At 47.1% G+C, this 18138-nt stretch overlaps 2 protein-coding genes across 4 annotated transcripts; one reads left to right on the top strand and one right to left on the bottom strand.

The window, feature by feature from the left end:
• Positions 1-1028: 1028 nt before the first annotated feature.
• Positions 1029-14929, top strand: LOC149301424 (P2X purinoceptor 5-like). Of its 3 annotated transcripts, none has more exons than XM_089484359.1 (15): positions 1029-1694; positions 2359-2543; positions 2782-2932; positions 3360-3527; positions 6438-6588; positions 8849-8920; positions 9217-9292; positions 9546-9642; positions 9832-9912; positions 10244-10382; positions 10794-10930; positions 11336-11429; positions 11524-11589; positions 12523-12605; positions 13171-14929. In XM_089484359.1, exons 4-15 carry the CDS (start codon positions 3391-3393, stop codon positions 13265-13267), a joined length of 1230 nt encoding a protein of 409 aa, XP_089340485.1. In that variant the 5' UTR covers positions 1029-1694; positions 2359-2543; positions 2782-2932; positions 3360-3390; the 3' UTR covers positions 13268-14929. The 3 variants fall into 3 exon arrangements, with proteins under 3 accessions (XP_089340485.1, XP_089340484.1, XP_089340486.1); XM_089484358.1 differs by having other exon boundaries at positions 2777-2932; XM_089484360.1 differs by lacking the exons at positions 1029-1694; positions 2359-2543; positions 2782-2932 and adding an exon at positions 3105-3122.
• A 1359-nt stretch (positions 14930-16288) lies between these two features.
• LOC149301423 (ER membrane protein complex subunit 6) lies at positions 16289-17748 on the bottom strand. Its single transcript, XM_089484150.1, has 2 exons — positions 17616-17748; positions 16289-16833 (listed from the first exon to the last, which is right to left on the bottom strand). Exon 2 carries the CDS (start codon positions 16807-16809, stop codon positions 16468-16470), a length of 342 nt encoding a protein of 113 aa, XP_089340276.1. The 5' UTR covers positions 16810-16833; positions 17616-17748; the 3' UTR covers positions 16289-16467.
• Between the last annotated feature and the right edge of the window lie 390 nt (positions 17749-18138).

The following is an 18138-nucleotide window of genomic DNA, read 5'->3' as shown; positions in this document are numbered from 1 at the left end:
TGGCTTTTTTAAGGGGGTGGAATTGCTATTCTAGGATGAGAAAGCACCCAGGATTCCCAAATCTGTCCTCTGTCAGTTTCTAGGCCAATTCTGGAAGAAGCTTATGTCCTTCTGAAGGTCCTTATGTTATTGCTACAATCGTAAATACCCCTATAATCCATTTGAAACTCGAGGAAGCCTCTCCAAGAGATGGAGATCTGTAATGTGAGAGAATGGGGCACTTCAGGATGATGTGGTGAGCCCCTGCCACACTTCTGGGGGTCATTTCCCTTGGCCGCACATCAAGTTTAATGTAGTTACAAATGCTATGTATAATCTCCATCTTATTTTGTTATCATAGCAGCAGAGCCATAGGTCTCAGGTTCCCAGGTGCAGACTTTGGGATACGCAGGTCAAAGGATCCGATAGCATGTGTTCCTGAGTTTGAAGGGCACATTAAGCACCATGAAAACATTTAAAAGGGGCTTTTAATTGCCAGTTGCGTCCTAAACTCTGGAGCATTTTATTTTTGGATTGATTTCAGGTTGGAGGAAACGCGGCCAAAGCCAGGCAGGAGAACATAGATCTGCAGTTAGATCATCCTTGGCAAAGGCTGGCATAAAACTGCCGTCCTTTGGCCCTTTGCCCTCCCAAAGAAGGTTATTTGCAAAAAAACGCCTCCGAGAAACTGGGAGGCAGGCCAGGCGGAGGTTAGTTAGGTCCCGAAGAAAGCTCTCCATTGGCATGTTAATCCATCGCGCTCCGTCGCACTCCATTTAATCCTTTTAAGTGGCTGGCGAAGGAGATTTATCCTTTACAAAGGACGGCGCTTCTGAATGGATGAGGTCTCGCAAGGCTGGCGGCTGGTTCGTGCTCAGCATCGCTGGCTCTGTTCGCACCGTTTTCTCAGCCGCTTGGGAGCATTAATTCTTTTGGACCACAGCTCTCACCACGGCCACAGTTTCTCTAGTCAGCATTTCAAATCAGTAAACCGTAGATGTATTTATCTGCAGCTATGTACATGTCATGTATGCTTGTTTCTACATTTATGCCGCCACTGTTGTTGTGTGCCTTCAAGTTGTTTCTGACTTATGGCGACTCTAAGGCGGACCTGTCACAGGGTTTGCTTGGGCTGAGAGTGCGTGACTTGCCCAAAGGTCACCCAGTGGGGTTTCCATGGCCAGGCAGGGAATCAAACCCTATGGCGACACTAATGTGAGCCTATAATGTTTTGGGGGGAGCTGAGAGTGTGCGATTCATCTAATGGGGTTTCCATGGTTGAATGGTGAATCAAACCTTGGTCTCCAGAAACCACTACTCCATGCTGGCTCTCTTAAATCTGTTTTGTTGTTGTGTGCCTTCTTATGGTGACACTAAAGTGACCCTATAATGGGATTTTCACAACCAGATTTGTTCAGAGGAGGGTTGCCATTGCCTTCCTCTAAGGCTGAGAGTGTGTGACTTGCGTAAGGTCACCCAATGGGTTTCATGGCCCAGCTGGGCATCAAACCCTGGTCTCCAAAGTTGTGCTCCAACGCTCAAACCACTAGGCACCATTGGATATATCAACTTTAACAGAATATCAGTTTACCTCCTTGCAAGGCTAGCCGTATTTGTTGGCTGAAGAGAGATGTGCAACATCCTCCTTGAACCTGTGGAAAGCACCTACTGGCTAGTACCTGCGACCTCACAAACCCTTCCTCTGCCTCCCAGCCGTAAGTGCAACTCTTTACCCAACTTCCTTCTTGCGCATTTCTTTTTAATGTTGGCCTGTTTGTGACTGATGGGTGTTGTTAAGTAAAAGCAGGGCCAGTGGGTGGGAAAAAGAACTAATCAATGTTTAGCAAAGCAAGTTTGCCACTGGTCATAAAAGAGGGATTGATTCAGTTTCGGGCATGGCTGCCAAGAAAGAAACTAAAGCTGCACAATAGATAAATGCCCACCGTCTGGGAGATTGGAGACATAAAAAGCCACCAAGAACAGAGCCATTGGGTGGAAAATGGGAAATGGATAAGCAATAATCGTGAAAGAAAATGGATTTTGAGTGTGCGGGGCTAAGAAATAACATTTTTGGAGTAGCGGGACTAGGAGAAATGGCTTTTTTTAGTACTATAAATCTCAGAATCCTGCACCTGAGAAAATGTGATGCTGGTCCAGGGCTTTGAATTTGCCCCTTTTTTATACCACAGTGCCCATGTTCCCCTGCCCAGCATGGCCAGTGGGCTTTGTAGTGGAGAAAGTGCAGCACCAAGAAAAAAGCATGTGCCTTGTTTCACCTGACTTTGTCCTTATGGCTTTGTGATTTATGTTTGCAGTAAGCCCAAGGGGAGATAACAACCTCATCACACTAAAAACGGGTCTTGTCTTTTCTTTTCCCAGCGGTGCTTTCACATCCTGGTGGCGCAGCGCATTTTTCAGCAGCATGCTCTTGACGGATTGATTTGGGAGAAATAATGGAGTGTCTAGAGCCAGAGGGTTGCTGACCCAGCGGAAGCATCAGTCTGGATGTTTCTATTTCCAGTTGCTATCCCCGGTTATGATTTATGAGCCGAAGGATGGAACCGGTGAGTATTCTTGGTTGATTTATCTCTCAGATGGGGAGAATACTAGTTCTTTTCTGTACACTTTTCTGGGCTACAGCTCAATTCCTCTTCCCAGGCTGCATCCGCACTGCAGAAATAGTGCAGTTTGACACCACTTTAACTGCCAAAGCTCCGTCCTACAGAACCCTGGGATTTGCGGTTTTGTGGAGCACCACAAAACGAACCTTTCTATCATGGGTTTTTTCTTTGTTCAGAGAAGGTTTGCCATTACGTTCCCTTGGGGCTGAGAGCATTTGACTTGCCATAGTGGGTTCCATGGCCGAGCTGGGAATCGAACCCTGGACTCCAGACTACGGTCATCAATCAGAGTCTCATCAATCATACCTTAACCCAATGAATCAATGAAGGAAGTAAGTATCTTTCTTTTGCCATCTTGGGTAATGTATTTTGGGTTGGGAGGTGTAACGCATGCCTTCCAAGGCTATTGTCAACACTGCATAGGATTGCAACTTTAGAGGGTTAAAAGCTCTCTGACTCAGAGACCGGCGCATGCACATGCTGCTGAGGAAGGTGGTTCTTCCACATGCCTGAACCAGCTTGGTGTGTTTCCTCGGCTGTGTGCGCCGCAGTGGTTTTCTGAGCGCACCGGAAGCCTTGCCTGATAGTGGCAAAGCAGAAAGGTGGTGGGTGGGAGGGAAACGATGGAGCAACGTGGTGCGACGAGAGACAGATTTTCATGCTGAGCACGCAAGAGGCTTATTTCTCCTGCTGGGATGGCAGTGTCATTCAATTTCTGAAATTTTAATGTCCCTCTTTCTCGCCTCCTTCTTCCTTCAGATGCGCAGCTGATGCTGAGCCAGCCAGAAGGATGGGGCAGATCGCCTGGAAAGCCCTCTGCATCTCGCTGTTCGATTACAAAACGGAGAAGTATGTCATCGCCAAAAACAAGAAAGTGGGCATCCTCTACCGGGTGGTCCAGCTCTCCATCATGGCCTACATTGTGGGGTAAGACACGAGCATCCTTCGCCTAGGGATGCCAGGCAGAGATGCTGTGGGAGAGCATCCTTCTCCCACCAGGTTGGCAGGTCGAATGATGTTTCCGCCTTGAGCTAAACCTGATAAGTGAGTCAAGGTTGGAGCGATTGACTAGTGAGAAGTGGGCGATGTGCCCATCTAGGGCAATGTGTTGTATGCATCTCTTTAGGGTCTTTTTATCCGCCGGATCATTTTAACTGGAGATGCCAGGGAATCAAGACTGGCACCCCTTGCCTGCAAAAAGGAAAAGGGGGCCAGATGCTGTGCTTTTAATATCTTGTTTCTGGGATTCCCAGGGGTGTGGTGATGTTCAGGTGATGCTCTTAGGATGCTACGGTTCATGTGACCAGGTCCTTATCATTCAGGGATGGTGCTTTTTTAAATGCCATGGGTAATCGGGTTTTGCCACGTGCCTGTTGTTTGCTGGTTGCCAATGAGCTATCGTGCCGAGGAGAAAAGGGTACACAAAGCAGGAGCCATTGCAGTTGCACATTGCACATGCCCAAGTGTGCCAACACCTCTCGTCGCTCTGGCTTGCCGGATCTAAGCTTAGGGTATTTCCCCTCTTTATCCTGTGGTTCCAGGACAATTTGTGCTCAGACAACATTTTGATCCAGAGTTTGCCTGGTGTGATGCTCTGTCGCATTGCACCCAGCAGGGGACTCTCGGAAGGTGATGGTGGACCATGAAGTATTATTTAAAAAGGAAGTGACACAAGTTCATTAAAAAGCACCCTTCGGCCTGTCTTGCCCGGTGGGCATCTCTCATGCGCAGTTAAAATTACGCCTCCCCATCTGCTTTGGGAATGTGCGGCAGCCAACTAGAAGAAAATGCTCAAACGGCAGGGATAGGTAAATTGCCCCCGGTGCTGGAAGTTCAGTAACTCAGGTTAAATTTTTACCTGTCACGACTGATAGCTGTTGATGTGCTCCGATCCCAGAGGAAAAGCTTTCTTTCTGTGTGCATCTAAATTCAAAAGTGATAAGCCATAGCAGCTAAGCAGAGCATCTATGCTGCGATGCAGTCTACCATGCTGCCATGTGATTTGGGGGACTACAAAGTGTAGTAAGACAGCATTTGGAGCTCTGTGATATATTTTCCCCAATAGTGAGTAGGATTATGTTGGAATTACATAGGATTCCTAGGATAAAAGATATTGAGCCTGAAGTTATCCTTGTGATAGGAACGATGGGTCAAGGGAAATGTACTCTGCACATGCTCTGGGGCACTGTCATCTGTTCTTTATCCAGCACCACGTTTTAAGAAGGAACATTGATATTTTACGAACCCAGAGTTGTGAGATCTGAGGTTAAACCCATCCTAGACATGTGTGATGTAGGACATTTTCAGAAGGACGTGGAAATAAAATGGGATGTGATTGGAAGATGGTGACAAGGGTGCGCATATGTCGGCTGGGGATTCTGGGTCTTGGAGTCTAAAAAAGAGGGGAGATTGGTTTGTATATACAGGACAAGGCTGCCTCCATCCTCTCCTTTTTTTGTTCCTTGCGATCATCGCAAACCAGACCATGCCATGCAAATAACATCACACAGAACACAACCTAAATTTGCATCCTGCGGGATTAAAAAATGAGCGTATGCAAAATCAAAGCAATTAGAAATTATAGTTTACTTAGTTATTGGAAGGATGTGAGGCATTCTCACCAAGGGAATGATGTTTGGAATATATAGGATTGCGGAATCTGGATAAGAGAGGCTCGACCTGTGTTCCTACAGTTTTAAATGCTTTCAATACATATGCATTGACGGGAATGAAGTAAAGGGTTTTCTATTCTGTGAAAGCAAACTTTGGGGGCCTCCGCGAGTTCTTTTAAAGTTCAGACTATGCGCTGGAGCGGATTTGTCTGCCTGTTGCTCTCAGAGAGGAGGAAGATGGCACCGTGGCCATATTCCAGAGGCCACATCTTTTTACTGAGGGCCGCACTTTTCAGACAGAGCCGGAAGCAAAAGACTTTAATTACCCGACGCATTAATTCCTTTGCTCCGTTTCGGCCGGTCAGGTGCGCAGCCAGGTATGTCTGGAATTTCAAACAGGGAAGAGAGAGAGAGAGAGAGACACGTCACAGGTGCGTCGGGAAGAACAGATACTGAGGCTGCATCTACACTGCGGAATTAATGCAGTTTGGCACCACTTTAACAGCCGTGGCTCATTGATGTGGGATTCAAGGGTTCATAGTTTTGTGAGATGTTTCGCCTTCTCTGTCGGAGAGCTCTGGTGCCGCAATAGATTACAAATCCCAGGATTCTGTAGGATGGAGCCATGCATTATGTCTTTTTAATCCTGTATTGTAACCCGCCTCGATCCGTAGGAAGAGGTGGCCTAGAAATAATAGACTGGGGATGTATCTACACTGTTGAAATAATAACTTTAACCGCCATAATAATAATTATTATTATCATTATTATTATGGCAGTTAAAGTTATTATTTCTACAGCGTAGATACATCCCCAGTCTATTTGGTGTTTGCAATGAGCTAAAATGGTTTAAACCGGGTTAATTGTACCTTGCATAGTGATCCTTGGACACAGGGCAGAATTGGTGATGTGTGCCTTCAAGTAGTTTCCGACTTGAGGCAACCCCATCACAGGGTTTTCTTGGAAAGGTTTCTTTAGAGGGGTTTTGCAATGGTCTTCCTCTGAAGCCAAGAGAGTGTGACATGCCCAAGGTCCTTTCCAAGACCAAGTAGGGGTTCGAACCCTTGTCTCCAAAGCCATAATCCAATGCTCAGCCATTAGACAACACTGGCTCTATAGGGCAGAATATACACATGTTAATTAAAACTAAATTTTAAGCTTCCCCTTGGGAACGTGTTGCTCCTCTCCTTGTCCAGTGCGCTCACCTCTGTCCATCCTTTCCCAGGTGGGTCTTTGTGGTCAAGAAAGGGTACCAAGATGTGGACACCTCCATCCAGAGCTCCGTCATCACCAAGGTCAAAGGAGTGGCTTTCACCAACACCTCGGAGCTGGGCGAGAGGCTGTGGGATGTCGCGGACTACGTCATTCCCCCGCAGGTACCGACCCTATTCGTTTATGTTTAGCAGCAAAGGTATTTCTGCACACCTGTTTCAAGGGGAATGCATCTGCCTTGGGTCTCATCCACCCTACGGTGGACCATGTCCATGCCAAGCAACCAGTGGGACAGTGATAAGAAGCAGCATGCGCGCCGAGGCTGTGCCACAAGGATATTTTTAAAACAGCAGCAACGAACCGGAGACTTAAAAAGTCCTTTTAAAGAAAGAGCTTGCGGACTGAAGCAAGGAAGGCCACATGGGAAATAAACAGAGGGATAATAACCGCTGCTGTCGCGATTCTCCGTGTCAGCAAATGTTCATGATGTGCCATTAGTACAGGTCACGCGGAGAGAAGGTTCTCAAAAGCTTTGTGTTGTACTGCAGCCAGGGCTAACAGAGTCAAAGCACTGGGAGTTTTGGATGCGATGGGATGGTGGCATCATCATCCGCCGGCACCTTTTTTCTCTGTTCCCTCTGAGCTGTAGTCTTTGTAGTATGTGGTTTGGGGACTGAGTTTTTTCCTGGCCACAATATATTGTTCTCAGCTTTTGCAATGCAAACTATTTGGAAATGGCTTGGTCCTGACTGGACTAAGAGTCACTAGCTTCACAAACGCCTGCTCCTGGTGCAATAAGGACAGCATCGGACTTTTCCTCTGAGTTTAGAGCTGCAGACACAAAGCGGTAGCAATGCAAAGCGTTTGACGATGGCTTGGACCCAAATGGGCAAACTAAGCGCCGTTGGCTTTACAAAAGACCCTCTCCAGGAGGAAATTGATCCTGCACTGATACGGATCAAGGCAGCTTCTTGCATTTTTGAGCTCTGTACTGGAGCTTAGCACTCCTCCTTCAGAATATACCATTTCACTGCAAAGAACTGGAGCGTTGGAGGATGGCAGATGATAGCATGCATTCCCAATGGCATAGGGCTAAATTTGGAAGTGCAGATGCTCAGGGTGATGGTTGCCATAGAAATTCATGAAGGGGAGCATGAAATGCAAGCTGTTGTATCGGAGGGTACCAACATGTTGCAGCAGTTTTGCTTTCCAAGGGTAGGTCTGTTGTTAGGCCAACGAATCTCACTTGTCTCTTGCCTAACAAAAGACTTGCTCCTGGAGAGAAACACTGCAAGAGGAACAGGGCTTTTCCTGTATTTCCTTTCTTTTATATTCCAGCCTTCCTCAAAGAAACTCAAGGAGGAATATGATCCGCAGGGTTAAAAAATCTCAACACTACACCATTAAAACTGGTTATTGGTTTCCGCTGCAGCTAGTTTTCCTGCTGGTTCTTTGGCCGGTTCGATTAGCTGCTGAGAGATCATCTTTTATTTATCGGGATGGGAGCAAAGAGTCCCCACAAATCCCTCCATCCCTCTTTCTAGCATCCCCTTGGGAGCTTTGAAAATGACCATAAAACCGACTTAGGACGGCACAATTCAGAATTGCAGCCTTGCATAAGGAACGGGAGTGTGGTTGTAACTGCACCGTGGGGACCCCACTGCGAAACCAGGGCTGGTTATGCGGCAGTTACAACGCACAACAGCATGGCACTTTGTAATGACAAGATGGAAGAATTGGGCGCTCTGCGTCCGGTTCGGAAAAGTGCCCCTTTTCCCAGTGCCCTGTGGGGTGGCAAGAACCAAGAAAGACCAAGAAAGGGGCAAACCCTCAGCTCAGCTTCTCACCAGAGGTTTTGCGCCAGATGCGGACAAATCTCTGCCACATAGTTGGATACAGAAAAATAACTGGACTAGTTAAGAGCCAGTGTAGTGTAGCAGTTTGAGTGTTGGACTGAGACTCTGGAGGATAGGGTTTGGTTCCCCACTTGGCCAGGAAACCCACTGGGTGTCTATGGGCAGGTCACACTCTCTCAGCCTCAGGGGAAGGCCATGGAAAGCTTCCTTGGAACAAATCTTGCCCAAGAAAACCCCATGATAGGGTGGCTTTAGGGTCACAGTAAGACAGAAATGACTTGAAGACATGCAACAACAACAACAAAATATTAATATAGTATTACTATTATTGATCTATTGTATGCTGTTTTGCCATCTGCCTTGTGGCTTGGTTTGGTGTGGTGAGAGTCCCCATTGCCCATTTTGTGTGGTGTACCGCTGCATATTGTCACAATTCTCTAACATGGTTGTCTTTTGTACCAACAATGTAAATCTGCCATCTTAGAGTTACACATTGCAGCCTGCGATGGAAGATCATGGATATGTATGCACTATGTTTCTTTTGGTTCCTTCTGGCCCCTTCCCTTAGGGCGAAAGCGTCTTCTTCATCATGACCAACCTGATCGTCACGCTGAACCAGCGGCAAGACACCTGCGCAGAGGTAAAGATGGAGGGAAACGGAGACGGTGTGCACTTACCTGGGGAGGTATAGGGCAAGGCTGCCTGTACACTGCAGAATTAATGCCGTTTGGCATCATTTTAACTGCCATGATTCCATGCTGTGGGATTCCAGGATTTGTAGTGTGTTGTGACCCCAGAACTCTTGGCTGGCTGTCTCACAGAAGTCCAAATCCCAGTTTGCCATAGCCATTGAGCCAAGCCACTTTTCTGAGCTCCTGGCAAGAACTCTCTCCATTTTTCACTCTGACTGACTATGTATTTTCCATCCCCTGACAGAGCATTGGCATTCCAGATGCCCTGTGTTACCACAACAGCGATTGCCCGCGCGGGGAAGCCGTAGTCGCCGGCAATGGTAAGCTGCCTTCTTGAAAACCCCGGTCCCCGTGTTAGAACAAATTGTGGCAGGGAAGAGTTTGCTGGAAAACAGATGCACTAAGCTGGAAGTGGCTGCGATTCCCGGCCTCCCAAGACCTCATTTGATACCCGCCTTGCCTAAGGAAGCCCAACAAAATTCATGGGGGTCACCATACATTGGCGGGTGACTTGAACTCACAAGTTCCAACTCTGCGACAGGTAACCTTTTCTCCATCCTCTTTGCGTTCCAGGGGTGAAGACGGGGCGCTGTTTGAAAGATGGCAGCAGCCGGAGCGGGACGTGCGAAATATTAGCCTGGTGCCCTGTGGAGAAGAAAGGCAAACCCAAGTAGGTCCCACATTCTTGCATAACCTTAACATAAAACACATCTCTCCAAAGTTGGCACACAGACCACGGTTCGTAGAAGCCACGCTTGAGGGCTTTTTTAGTTCGAAACCCTGCTTGGCCATGGAGACCCACTTTGGATGGTTTAAAGTCACACAACAACAGCAACAACAGTTGACATTTTTCCTTTAGGAAACCTCTTCTGGCCCATGCCGAGAATTTCACTGTTTACATCAAGAACTCGATCCGCTTCCCACGGTTTAAATTCTCCAAGTAAGTATGGCTGCCCTTGCGTTGTTTTGCTTCACGCAGAGAAATGACTAGTTGGTAGCATTTGTAATCCCTCCTTTGCCTGGAAAGGTTTTCGGAACAGTTCATATATCGATGTGGGGAAAGGACACATACCCAAGAATAAAGCTCGCTTGGCACCTTCCAGATGCACTGGAGTGTGATACCCATGGCTGGGGGTGATGGAATTTAGAGTCCACTGCTTATGAAGGGCATATGGGTCAGGAACGCCAGATGGAGAGCTTTTTGTGTGTCCTGGGATAGCTGCCTCTGCCTCTTTGTGGATGTTTGGTTTCCTGACATTTTCCCAACACAGGACCAACGTCCTCAACACCAAAGACGACAACTACCTGAAAACCTGCCGCTACGGACCCGAACATCCCTACTGCCCCATTTTCCCTCTGGGGACCCTGGTTCAGTGGGCTGGGAGCAATTTTCAGGAAATGGCGTCGGAGGTATGGAAGCGCCCGGTTTATCATGCCCAGGTTCATAGGGTTGCCCATTCGGAATCGCCCCAGGCCCTAAGGTTTCCAGGCCATCCAAAACCTTGGAATGGACCCCGGCAATGTCACATTGCACATTTGGTGCCAACCACATCCCCTTACAACTTGTTGTTCCAACACATACACAAAATGTATGTTTGGAAATGGAGAGAGACATTTTAGCTGGAGCATGTGTTCCCAGATGAAGGTGAAGTGAGGAGATGCTTCTTCCTTCTCACTTATTTAGGGAGACGGGATAAAGAACCTTTAAATTATCCTCCTGGAGATGGACACAGAGGGTTGGGGAATCACACAAAGCTGTTTTGTTAAATCCTAAAACTGAAAAGCACCCGCTTACTCTCACCTCATCTCTCTTTCCTTCAGGGCGGTGTGATCGGAATCCAGATCGAGTGGAACTGCGACCTCGATAAAGCACCCTCCGAATGCAACCCGCACTATTCTTTTAGCCGCCTGGATAACAGGTTTGCGACGAAATCCATCTCGTCTGGATACAACTTCAGGTAAGGCAGGTGGGAGGGAAGCAACGGCCATCCTAAAAGGCAATTTTGGGATGTAAACGGGAATGCATCTACACTGTAGACGTAATGCAGTTGGATACCGCTTCCACTGCCATGGCTCCATCCTACAAAATCCTGGGGGTTGTCATCTTGCGAGGCATCAGCGCTCTTTGACAGAGAAGGCAAAACACCTTGTAAAACCCAGGACTCCATATCATGGAGCCAAGGCAGTTAAAGCGGTATCAAAATGTCTGCAGTGTAGATGCAGCCAAAACGACACCACTTTGGGACTTAGCACTGAATTTAGCCAAGGATGGAACCATTACTTGGGATGCTGTCTTGACTCAGACGGGTCAGTATTTGGTAGGAAAGAGTAACCTTGTCTGTGCAACGCTTTCCGGTTTTCAGGTTTGCCAAGTATTATCGGGACTCGGATGGAGTTGATTTCCGCACGCTGATCAAAGCCTACGGGATCCGCTTTGATGTCATGGTCAATGGGAAGGTGAGCCCCTAAAATGGACTCCATTTTATAGTTGGGAATGCTAGATGCGAGGTTCAGATGAGACCCTTTTAAAAACGTGTTGTTGTTCTTTCAGGCGGGGAAATTTAACATCATCCCGACGATAATCAACGTGGGATCAGGCCTTGCCTTGATGGGGGCGGTAAGGCAGTTTTGCATTGTCCTACATCCTTTAAACCAGGGCTGAGCACACAGAGGCCCAGGGGCCACATTTGGCCCTCCTAGAATAGCCTAACTCCATATTTTTGGTGGTTTCTCAGCTTTTGTATCGGTTCTTCCCAATTCTGAGTGGATGGCATGCTTCCCCAGTGAGGCAAAAGCTTCATCCGCACTGTAAGATTAATGCAGTTTGACACTGCTTTAACTGCCATGGCTGCATCTGGCAGAATCCTGGGATTTGTAGTTTTGGGAGGCACCAGCACTCTTTGGCAGAGAAAACTAAAGACCTCGTACATTTACAAATCTCAAGATTCCTATAGGATGGAGCCTACTTAAGGGTTCCTATAGGATGGAGCCTACTTAAATGTTCCTATAGGATGGAGCCTTCTTAAAGGTCCCTATAGTATGGAGCCTACTTAAATGTTCCTATAGGATGGAGCCTACTTAAAGGTTCCTGTAGGATGGAGCCTACTTAAAGGTTCCTGTAGGATGGAGCCTACTTAAATGTTCCTATAGAATGGAGCCTACTTAAAGATCCTTATAGGATGGAGCCTACTTAAATGTTCCTATAAGATGGAGCCTACTTAAAGGTTCCTATAGGATAGAGCCTACTTAAAGATCCTTATAGGATGGAGCCTACTTAAATGTTCCTATAGGATGGAGCCTACTTAAAGGTTCCTATAGGATAGAGCCTACTTAAAGATCCTTAGAGGATGGAGCCTAGTTAAAGAGGTGTCCAACTGGAGCTACTGGGAACGAAAGTCCAAAATGCCCAGATGCCCAGATGTTGGGAACCACTACTTACATCATTCTGGGAACTTCTTTGGCACCTTCCTTACTGTATTTGAATGATAGTGATCCAGATGTGTGATGTTGTTGTTCTCATACCACTATTGTATTGATGTTCTTTTTGCAGGGAGCTTTCTTCTGCGACCTGGTGCTGCTATACCTCCTCCGAAAGAGCAATTTTTACCGAGGCAAAAAGTACGAGGAAGTGAGGTAAGTCGCCTTCAGATGGAGCATGCCCTCCTTTTCTTTCCCATTAGATCCTGGAGATTTTGGAAAGGGTCTAAAGGTCTATAGAAGTGCTTCCCCAATTTGGCTTTCCAAATGTCTTGGATTTTGGCTCCCAGAATCCCTGACCATCGGCTAAGACGACTGAGCCTTCTGGGAGCTGAAGTCCAAAACATTTGGAGGACCAGGGTTTGGGAATCGCTGGTCTGGAGAACAGTCCACTGTACTAAATCCAGCATGAGATGTACACTCATGTATCTGTCACTAACAGGATCCTAGCTATTGTACTTTTGCCCAGCAATACAGCATACTATTGCTTCTCAGAATGGAGAATGAGAGATTTTACATCTCCAACTTAAAACCACAACAAGTTTCTGTCCAAAGCGTTCTTTGAGAAACCCTGGGATCTCTCTTTAATGGTGGAAAGCAGAAACACAACATCTGGAAGGATTCAGGTAAGGCTCTCACAGAGAAACACCACAGCACCCTACATATGCTCTTCTTCTTACTCTTCCTATTCTTCTCTTCGTTGCCTTCTTTCTTTCTTCAGGAAACCTTTACCGGAAAGTAACATCAATGGGAACCAGAGCTCCGATTCCCTTTCCAGGCTGGATCAGCTGAGACAGACGCAAACGGTCGAAACCTAACGCTGAACCTGGGATCGCACCCGCAAAAGACTAAAGGGTCGGTGGGGAAACACACTGCGACCGACATTGCGTACCTCACCGAGGGCAGCTCATGCCAGCTCTTTCGGCGCCTTATTTTCCAGAGACGTTCTGCCTATTCCTGAGCCAAGGACACTGAAGTCCATCAATAAAGGGCTTCAAATGCCAATATATGTATATATATATGGATATGTGTATATGAGTGAAGGAAGGTCCTTCCGTACAGCAACCGGGTTGCCATCTTGGAACATGGGCGTCCATCTTGGTCAACGTACATCAGGTCAACCAATGGGTTGTTGAGCTGGTCTTTTCCCTTAACACAAGCAACCACAAAGACATGTCTTTTAGTCTTCTTGACCAACAAATGTAGTATGTCTGCAAGAATATAACCGGGAAGATGTGGACTATTTCTCAGGTGGCAGGAAATCCCAATGAAATCTCCTAATTTCAATGGAGGGAATAGGATTGCTTTTCTACTCAATGCGACCGCATGCGGATTTTTGCACTAAGTCTCCAATCGTGAATTGTCTTTTGAAAATGGCACGGCGTTGAAAAGGCTGAGAAAATGAGTAGCTAAATACTCATCTGTTTCTCTCGGGAAGAAAATTAGTGAGGGATTCCATCTCAGGAACAGTAGGAAGGCTCTGTTGTTTTCCCCAATGGTTGAACGTTAATCTTCGCTTACTGTGAAAAGCAAATGTATAATGTAACATAAAGAAACGCTTTCGGGAAATTGAAACGGGCAGGTCGTCGTTTTGGGAAGCGTTTTGCCCCGGCTGCCATTTATATTGCAGGGAAAAGTAGAAATCTGATGAAGCCAAAGGTATGTCCCTTTCAGTCCATTCATTGGAAAGTGCAAACCATTTGCACTTTTGACTGCGGTCCTAGTTGTATTTTGTGGGATTGCATTAGCAAAAATCATTATGGATGTATGTAACAAGTTAATTGGGGGTGGCAAGACGTGGTTCGAAACTCTGCCGGTCTCCGAGTCACAGAGAACATTACCTAAAATCAAAGCAAAGGTTAATAGGGAAAGTGTCTTTTGGGACCGCAGTTCCCAGAATCCCCCTGCCAGGCTTGCATTGCGCATCCAACACAGTAATGCCACCCGCTCAGCCTTTCATAGCTGAAGAAGGATGGATGTTCTCAGCAACAATGCGTCGTTCTGACCAGTTTGTATGGAAATGCTGAGCGTTTTTAATTCGGTCTTGGATGGGCCATTAAGAACCATTAGCTTTACCTGGTGGAAGTGGGAAAAGTGCCCCAACTGGGTCAAAACTGTGCCTGCACTTCTCTGCTTAACCTTGGAGCAATGGGTATGACAGCTGTCGCTCCAAGCACCCTGGCATTTGCTATTATACCAGTGTTAAAAAAATAACATCCCAGCAGTTGGCATCACATGTTAGGACCTCACCAGAGGCAGAAATATACCCCAAACATGGGCTTGGGTCACCCCCAATACTGCCTCTGTCCACGCCTTCCTACTAAGACGCTTGCGCATTGCCCAGAATGTGTATTTATGAAAAGCAGCTGTATGTGTGTATGTTGCCAATCGAAAGGGCGTCCACGTTCGCCGTGGCGAGTATGCCAGTCCAAACGTGGCGCCCGGACGCATCTGTAAAGCCATATACCTTGAATACAGAATTACTGTGAAACCAAAGAGCTGTGTCGGCTGTGTTTCTTGTCTGGTTTGATTGTGACACTTTGAACTCACTTTGCAGCAGTCTAAGGAAGCTGAGGAAAAAGGGGGGAATGTGGGAGGAGGAGAGAGGAAAACAGGACATTTAAAAAGCAGCCGAAAAACACAAGATGGGAGGGGATGAATTGGGACTGTCCCTGCCAAATTGGGACAGTTGGAAGGCATGCAACGTCCCTCATTGTTGGCAAAGGCTGATGGGAGTTGCACTCTGACAGCAGGGAAGCCATGGGTCACCCTGACCAGCCTTAAGACCAGGGTCTTGGCAAAGTGGCTTGTCTTGTATGACAAGAATCTGCCAGTCAATAGGTACCTATAGGAAAGATTTTGAAGTTTACTAAAGCCTCTCCCAAGCTCTGTTTCAAAAAGATGGGACGATACTCTCCTAGATATCTTCACACTCCACCAAATGCATCTGAGGAAGTAGGCTGAAGTCTAGGAAAGCTCCTGCTGCCAACTCCTTTCTTTCACCATGCCTCAAAGGTGCTGCAAGACATCTCTTTACATACTAATTCTATACACTAAGATGGCTATATCTTTGAATATGTATTACCTATCCTCACCAAATACACCCGAGAGAGTAGACTTAAGTCTAGGAAAGCTCACATTGCCAACTCCTTTCTTTCAGTGAGTCTCAAAGGGACTGCAAGACCTCTCTCCATACTGTTTCTACAGACTAACATGGCTATATCTTTGAATGTGTATTACCTATTCTCACCAAATGCATCTGAGAAAGTAGACTTGAGTCTAGGAAAGCTCACATTGCCAACTCCTTTCTTTCAGTGAGTCTCAAAGGGACTGCAAGACCTCTCTCCATACTGTTTCTACAGACTAACATGGCTATATCTTTGAATGTGTATTACCTATTCTCACCAAATGCATCTGAGAAAGTAGACTTGAGTCTAGGAAAGCTCACATTGCCAACTCCTTTCTTTCAGTGAGTCTCAAAGGGACTGCAAGACCTCTCTCCATACTGTTTCTACAGACTAACATGGCTATATCTTTGAATGTGTATTACCTATTCTCACCAAATGCATCTGAGAAAGTAGACTTGAGTCTAGGAAAGCTCACATTGCCAACTCCTTTCTTTCAGTGAGTCTCAAAGGGACTGCAAGACCTCTCTCCATACTGTTTCTACAGACTAACATGGCTATATCTTTGAATGTGTATTACCTATTCTCACCAAATGCATCTGAGAAAGTAGACTTGAGTCTAGGAAAGCTCACATTGCCAACTCCTTTCTTTCAGTGAGTCTCAAAGGAGGTACAAGACGCCTCTCTACATACATATTTACACGCCAGGCACGGTTTTAATGACTCAAATCTCACATTGCGTTTAATGATTTTGCGACATAAGTTATAGACAGTGTTAACAGCACAAGCGACGGATCGACGACGAAGCTCCCCAACGGTCGGGCCTAAAAGACGAGGCGACGGTTTCGGCGACAGTCCTCCTGCGCCGTCGAGACTACGCCTTCTCTTCCTTCCTAATAAACGTGGACCATGCCATAGAGGAAAGTCCAAAAGAGGATGTAGGTAAAGAGCCCGCCGATGAGGCCCCCGGTAAACAGGGGCCTCCGGGATTTAAAGTACTTGTTCCACCGCCTCCCGGCTTTGAGGACCAGCAGCGCAGAGAGGAGGACGGAGGCCAGGCAGTAGAAGACGAAGCCGTGGAGGCCGGTCAAACCCAGGATCCCCGCCGTGGCCCCCGACAGGGCCGAGACCGACGTCCGGCAGTAATCCAAAATGGCCGCGTTCCCTCGGACGGCCGCTTCGCTGATGAACTGAGGGCCTTCCCGCTTGGACACCACCGCCGCTGCCATGGCCATAGTCCTGGCTCTCCTTTAGGGAAGCTGTTGGGAAAAGAGCAAAAGTGAGAATGGTGCGTCAATTCATAGAATCGTAGAGTTGGAAAAGACCCCAAGAAGGGCCATGCGGTCCAACCCCATCCTGCCATGCAGGAATTTGCAATCAAAGCATCCCAATTGACAGAAGGCCATCCAGCCTCTTGTTTAAAGGCCTCCAAGGAGGGAGACTGCACTATAATCTCCGAGGAAGGAGTGTGTTCCTCTGTCAAACAGCCCTTACTCTCAGGAGGTTCCTCCTAATGTTGAGCAGGAATCTCTTTTCCTGGAGCTTGCATCCATTGCTCTATTGTGCCCTATTCTCTGGAGCAGCAGAAAACAAGCTTGCTCCCTCCTCAATATGGCATCCCTTCATATATTTAAACAGGGCTCTCATATCCCCTCCTAACCTTCTCTTCTCCAGGCTGAATATCCCCAGCTCCCTAATTCTTTCCTCATAGAGCTTCATGGTTTCCAGACCCTTCACCATTTTAGTCCCCCTCCTTTGGACACATTCCAGCTTCTCAATGTCCTTTTTGAATTGTGGTGCCTAGAACTGGACGCAATATTATTCCAGGTGGGGCCTGACCAGAGCAGAATAGAGTGGCACTATGACTTCCCTTGATCTAGACACTAGACTTCTATTGATGCAGCCTAGAATCGCATTGGCCTTTTTAGCTGCTGCATCACACTGATGACAGATAGATAGATAGATAGATAGATAGATAGATAGATAGATAGTGAATATGTGGATAGCATTAAGATATAGATATATATGGAATGCTCCTCACCTTTTTAATTTCTTTTCTCCCCGATGGTTATCTCCTCTTCAGCCGACCTCACCGGAAGTGAGCCAAAGGCGCCATCTTGGTAGGAGAAAAGAAAGGCTCCGCCCAGTGACGTCAGCAACCCCTTCCCCGTTTATTTTCCCTCAGAAAAGTTCACTTCCGCTCTTTTATTTAGAACTTCCGGTTTTCTCATGGGGACGCTCTAGCCCTTTTCTCTAATCTCTATGGTAAGGTTAAAGACATGACTTTAGGCCTTTTGTTTAGAACTTCCGGTTTCCTCTCATTGGGACGCTCTAGCCCTCTTTAAACATCTCTATGGTGAAAGCCTGGTTGGGATTTTCACTCTCTCCACCATAGACATGGAAAGGGCCAGAGCGTCTCAAGAAAGCCCTATGCCTTCCTTGTCCCTCGGAAGGAAGGAAGAAGAAGAGAGGCGTGGCTGACAGGGGTAGCGGGGGGCGTGGTCGTGGGCGGGGCGGAGTTGAGCAGTGGGCGTGGCCGAGGTTTTAAAAGCTGCCCCCCTGGC

The sequence above is a fragment of the Sceloporus occidentalis genome, unplaced genomic scaffold (genome assembly GCF_023333645.1).
Source record: "Sceloporus occidentalis isolate IW3139 unplaced genomic scaffold, rSceOcc1.0.p SCAF_21, whole genome shotgun sequence".
In the NCBI taxonomy this organism is placed as follows: Eukaryota; Metazoa; Chordata; class Lepidosauria; order Squamata; family Phrynosomatidae; genus Sceloporus; species Sceloporus occidentalis.
The sequence above is the reverse complement of the archived record's forward strand: the minus strand, read 5'-3'. Positions and strand labels throughout refer to the sequence as shown.

Coding starts and splice junctions, on each gene's coding strand:
- LOC149301423 (XM_089484150.1), bottom strand. CDS start 16,809: ATGGCCATGGCAGCGGCGGTGGTGTCCAAGCGGGAAGGCCCTCAGTTC.
- LOC149301424 (XM_089484359.1), top strand. CDS start 3,391: ATGGGGCAGATCGCCTGGAAAGCCCTCTGCATCTCGCTGTTCGATTAC. Junction 10,383..10,793: donor TTCAGGAAATGGCGTCGGAG/GTATGGAAGCGC, acceptor TCTTTCCTTCAG/GGCGGTGTGATCGGAATCCA. Junction 12,606..13,170: donor AAAAAGTACGAGGAAGTGAG/GTAAGTCGCCTT, acceptor TTCTTTCTTCAG/GAAACCTTTACCGGAAAGTA.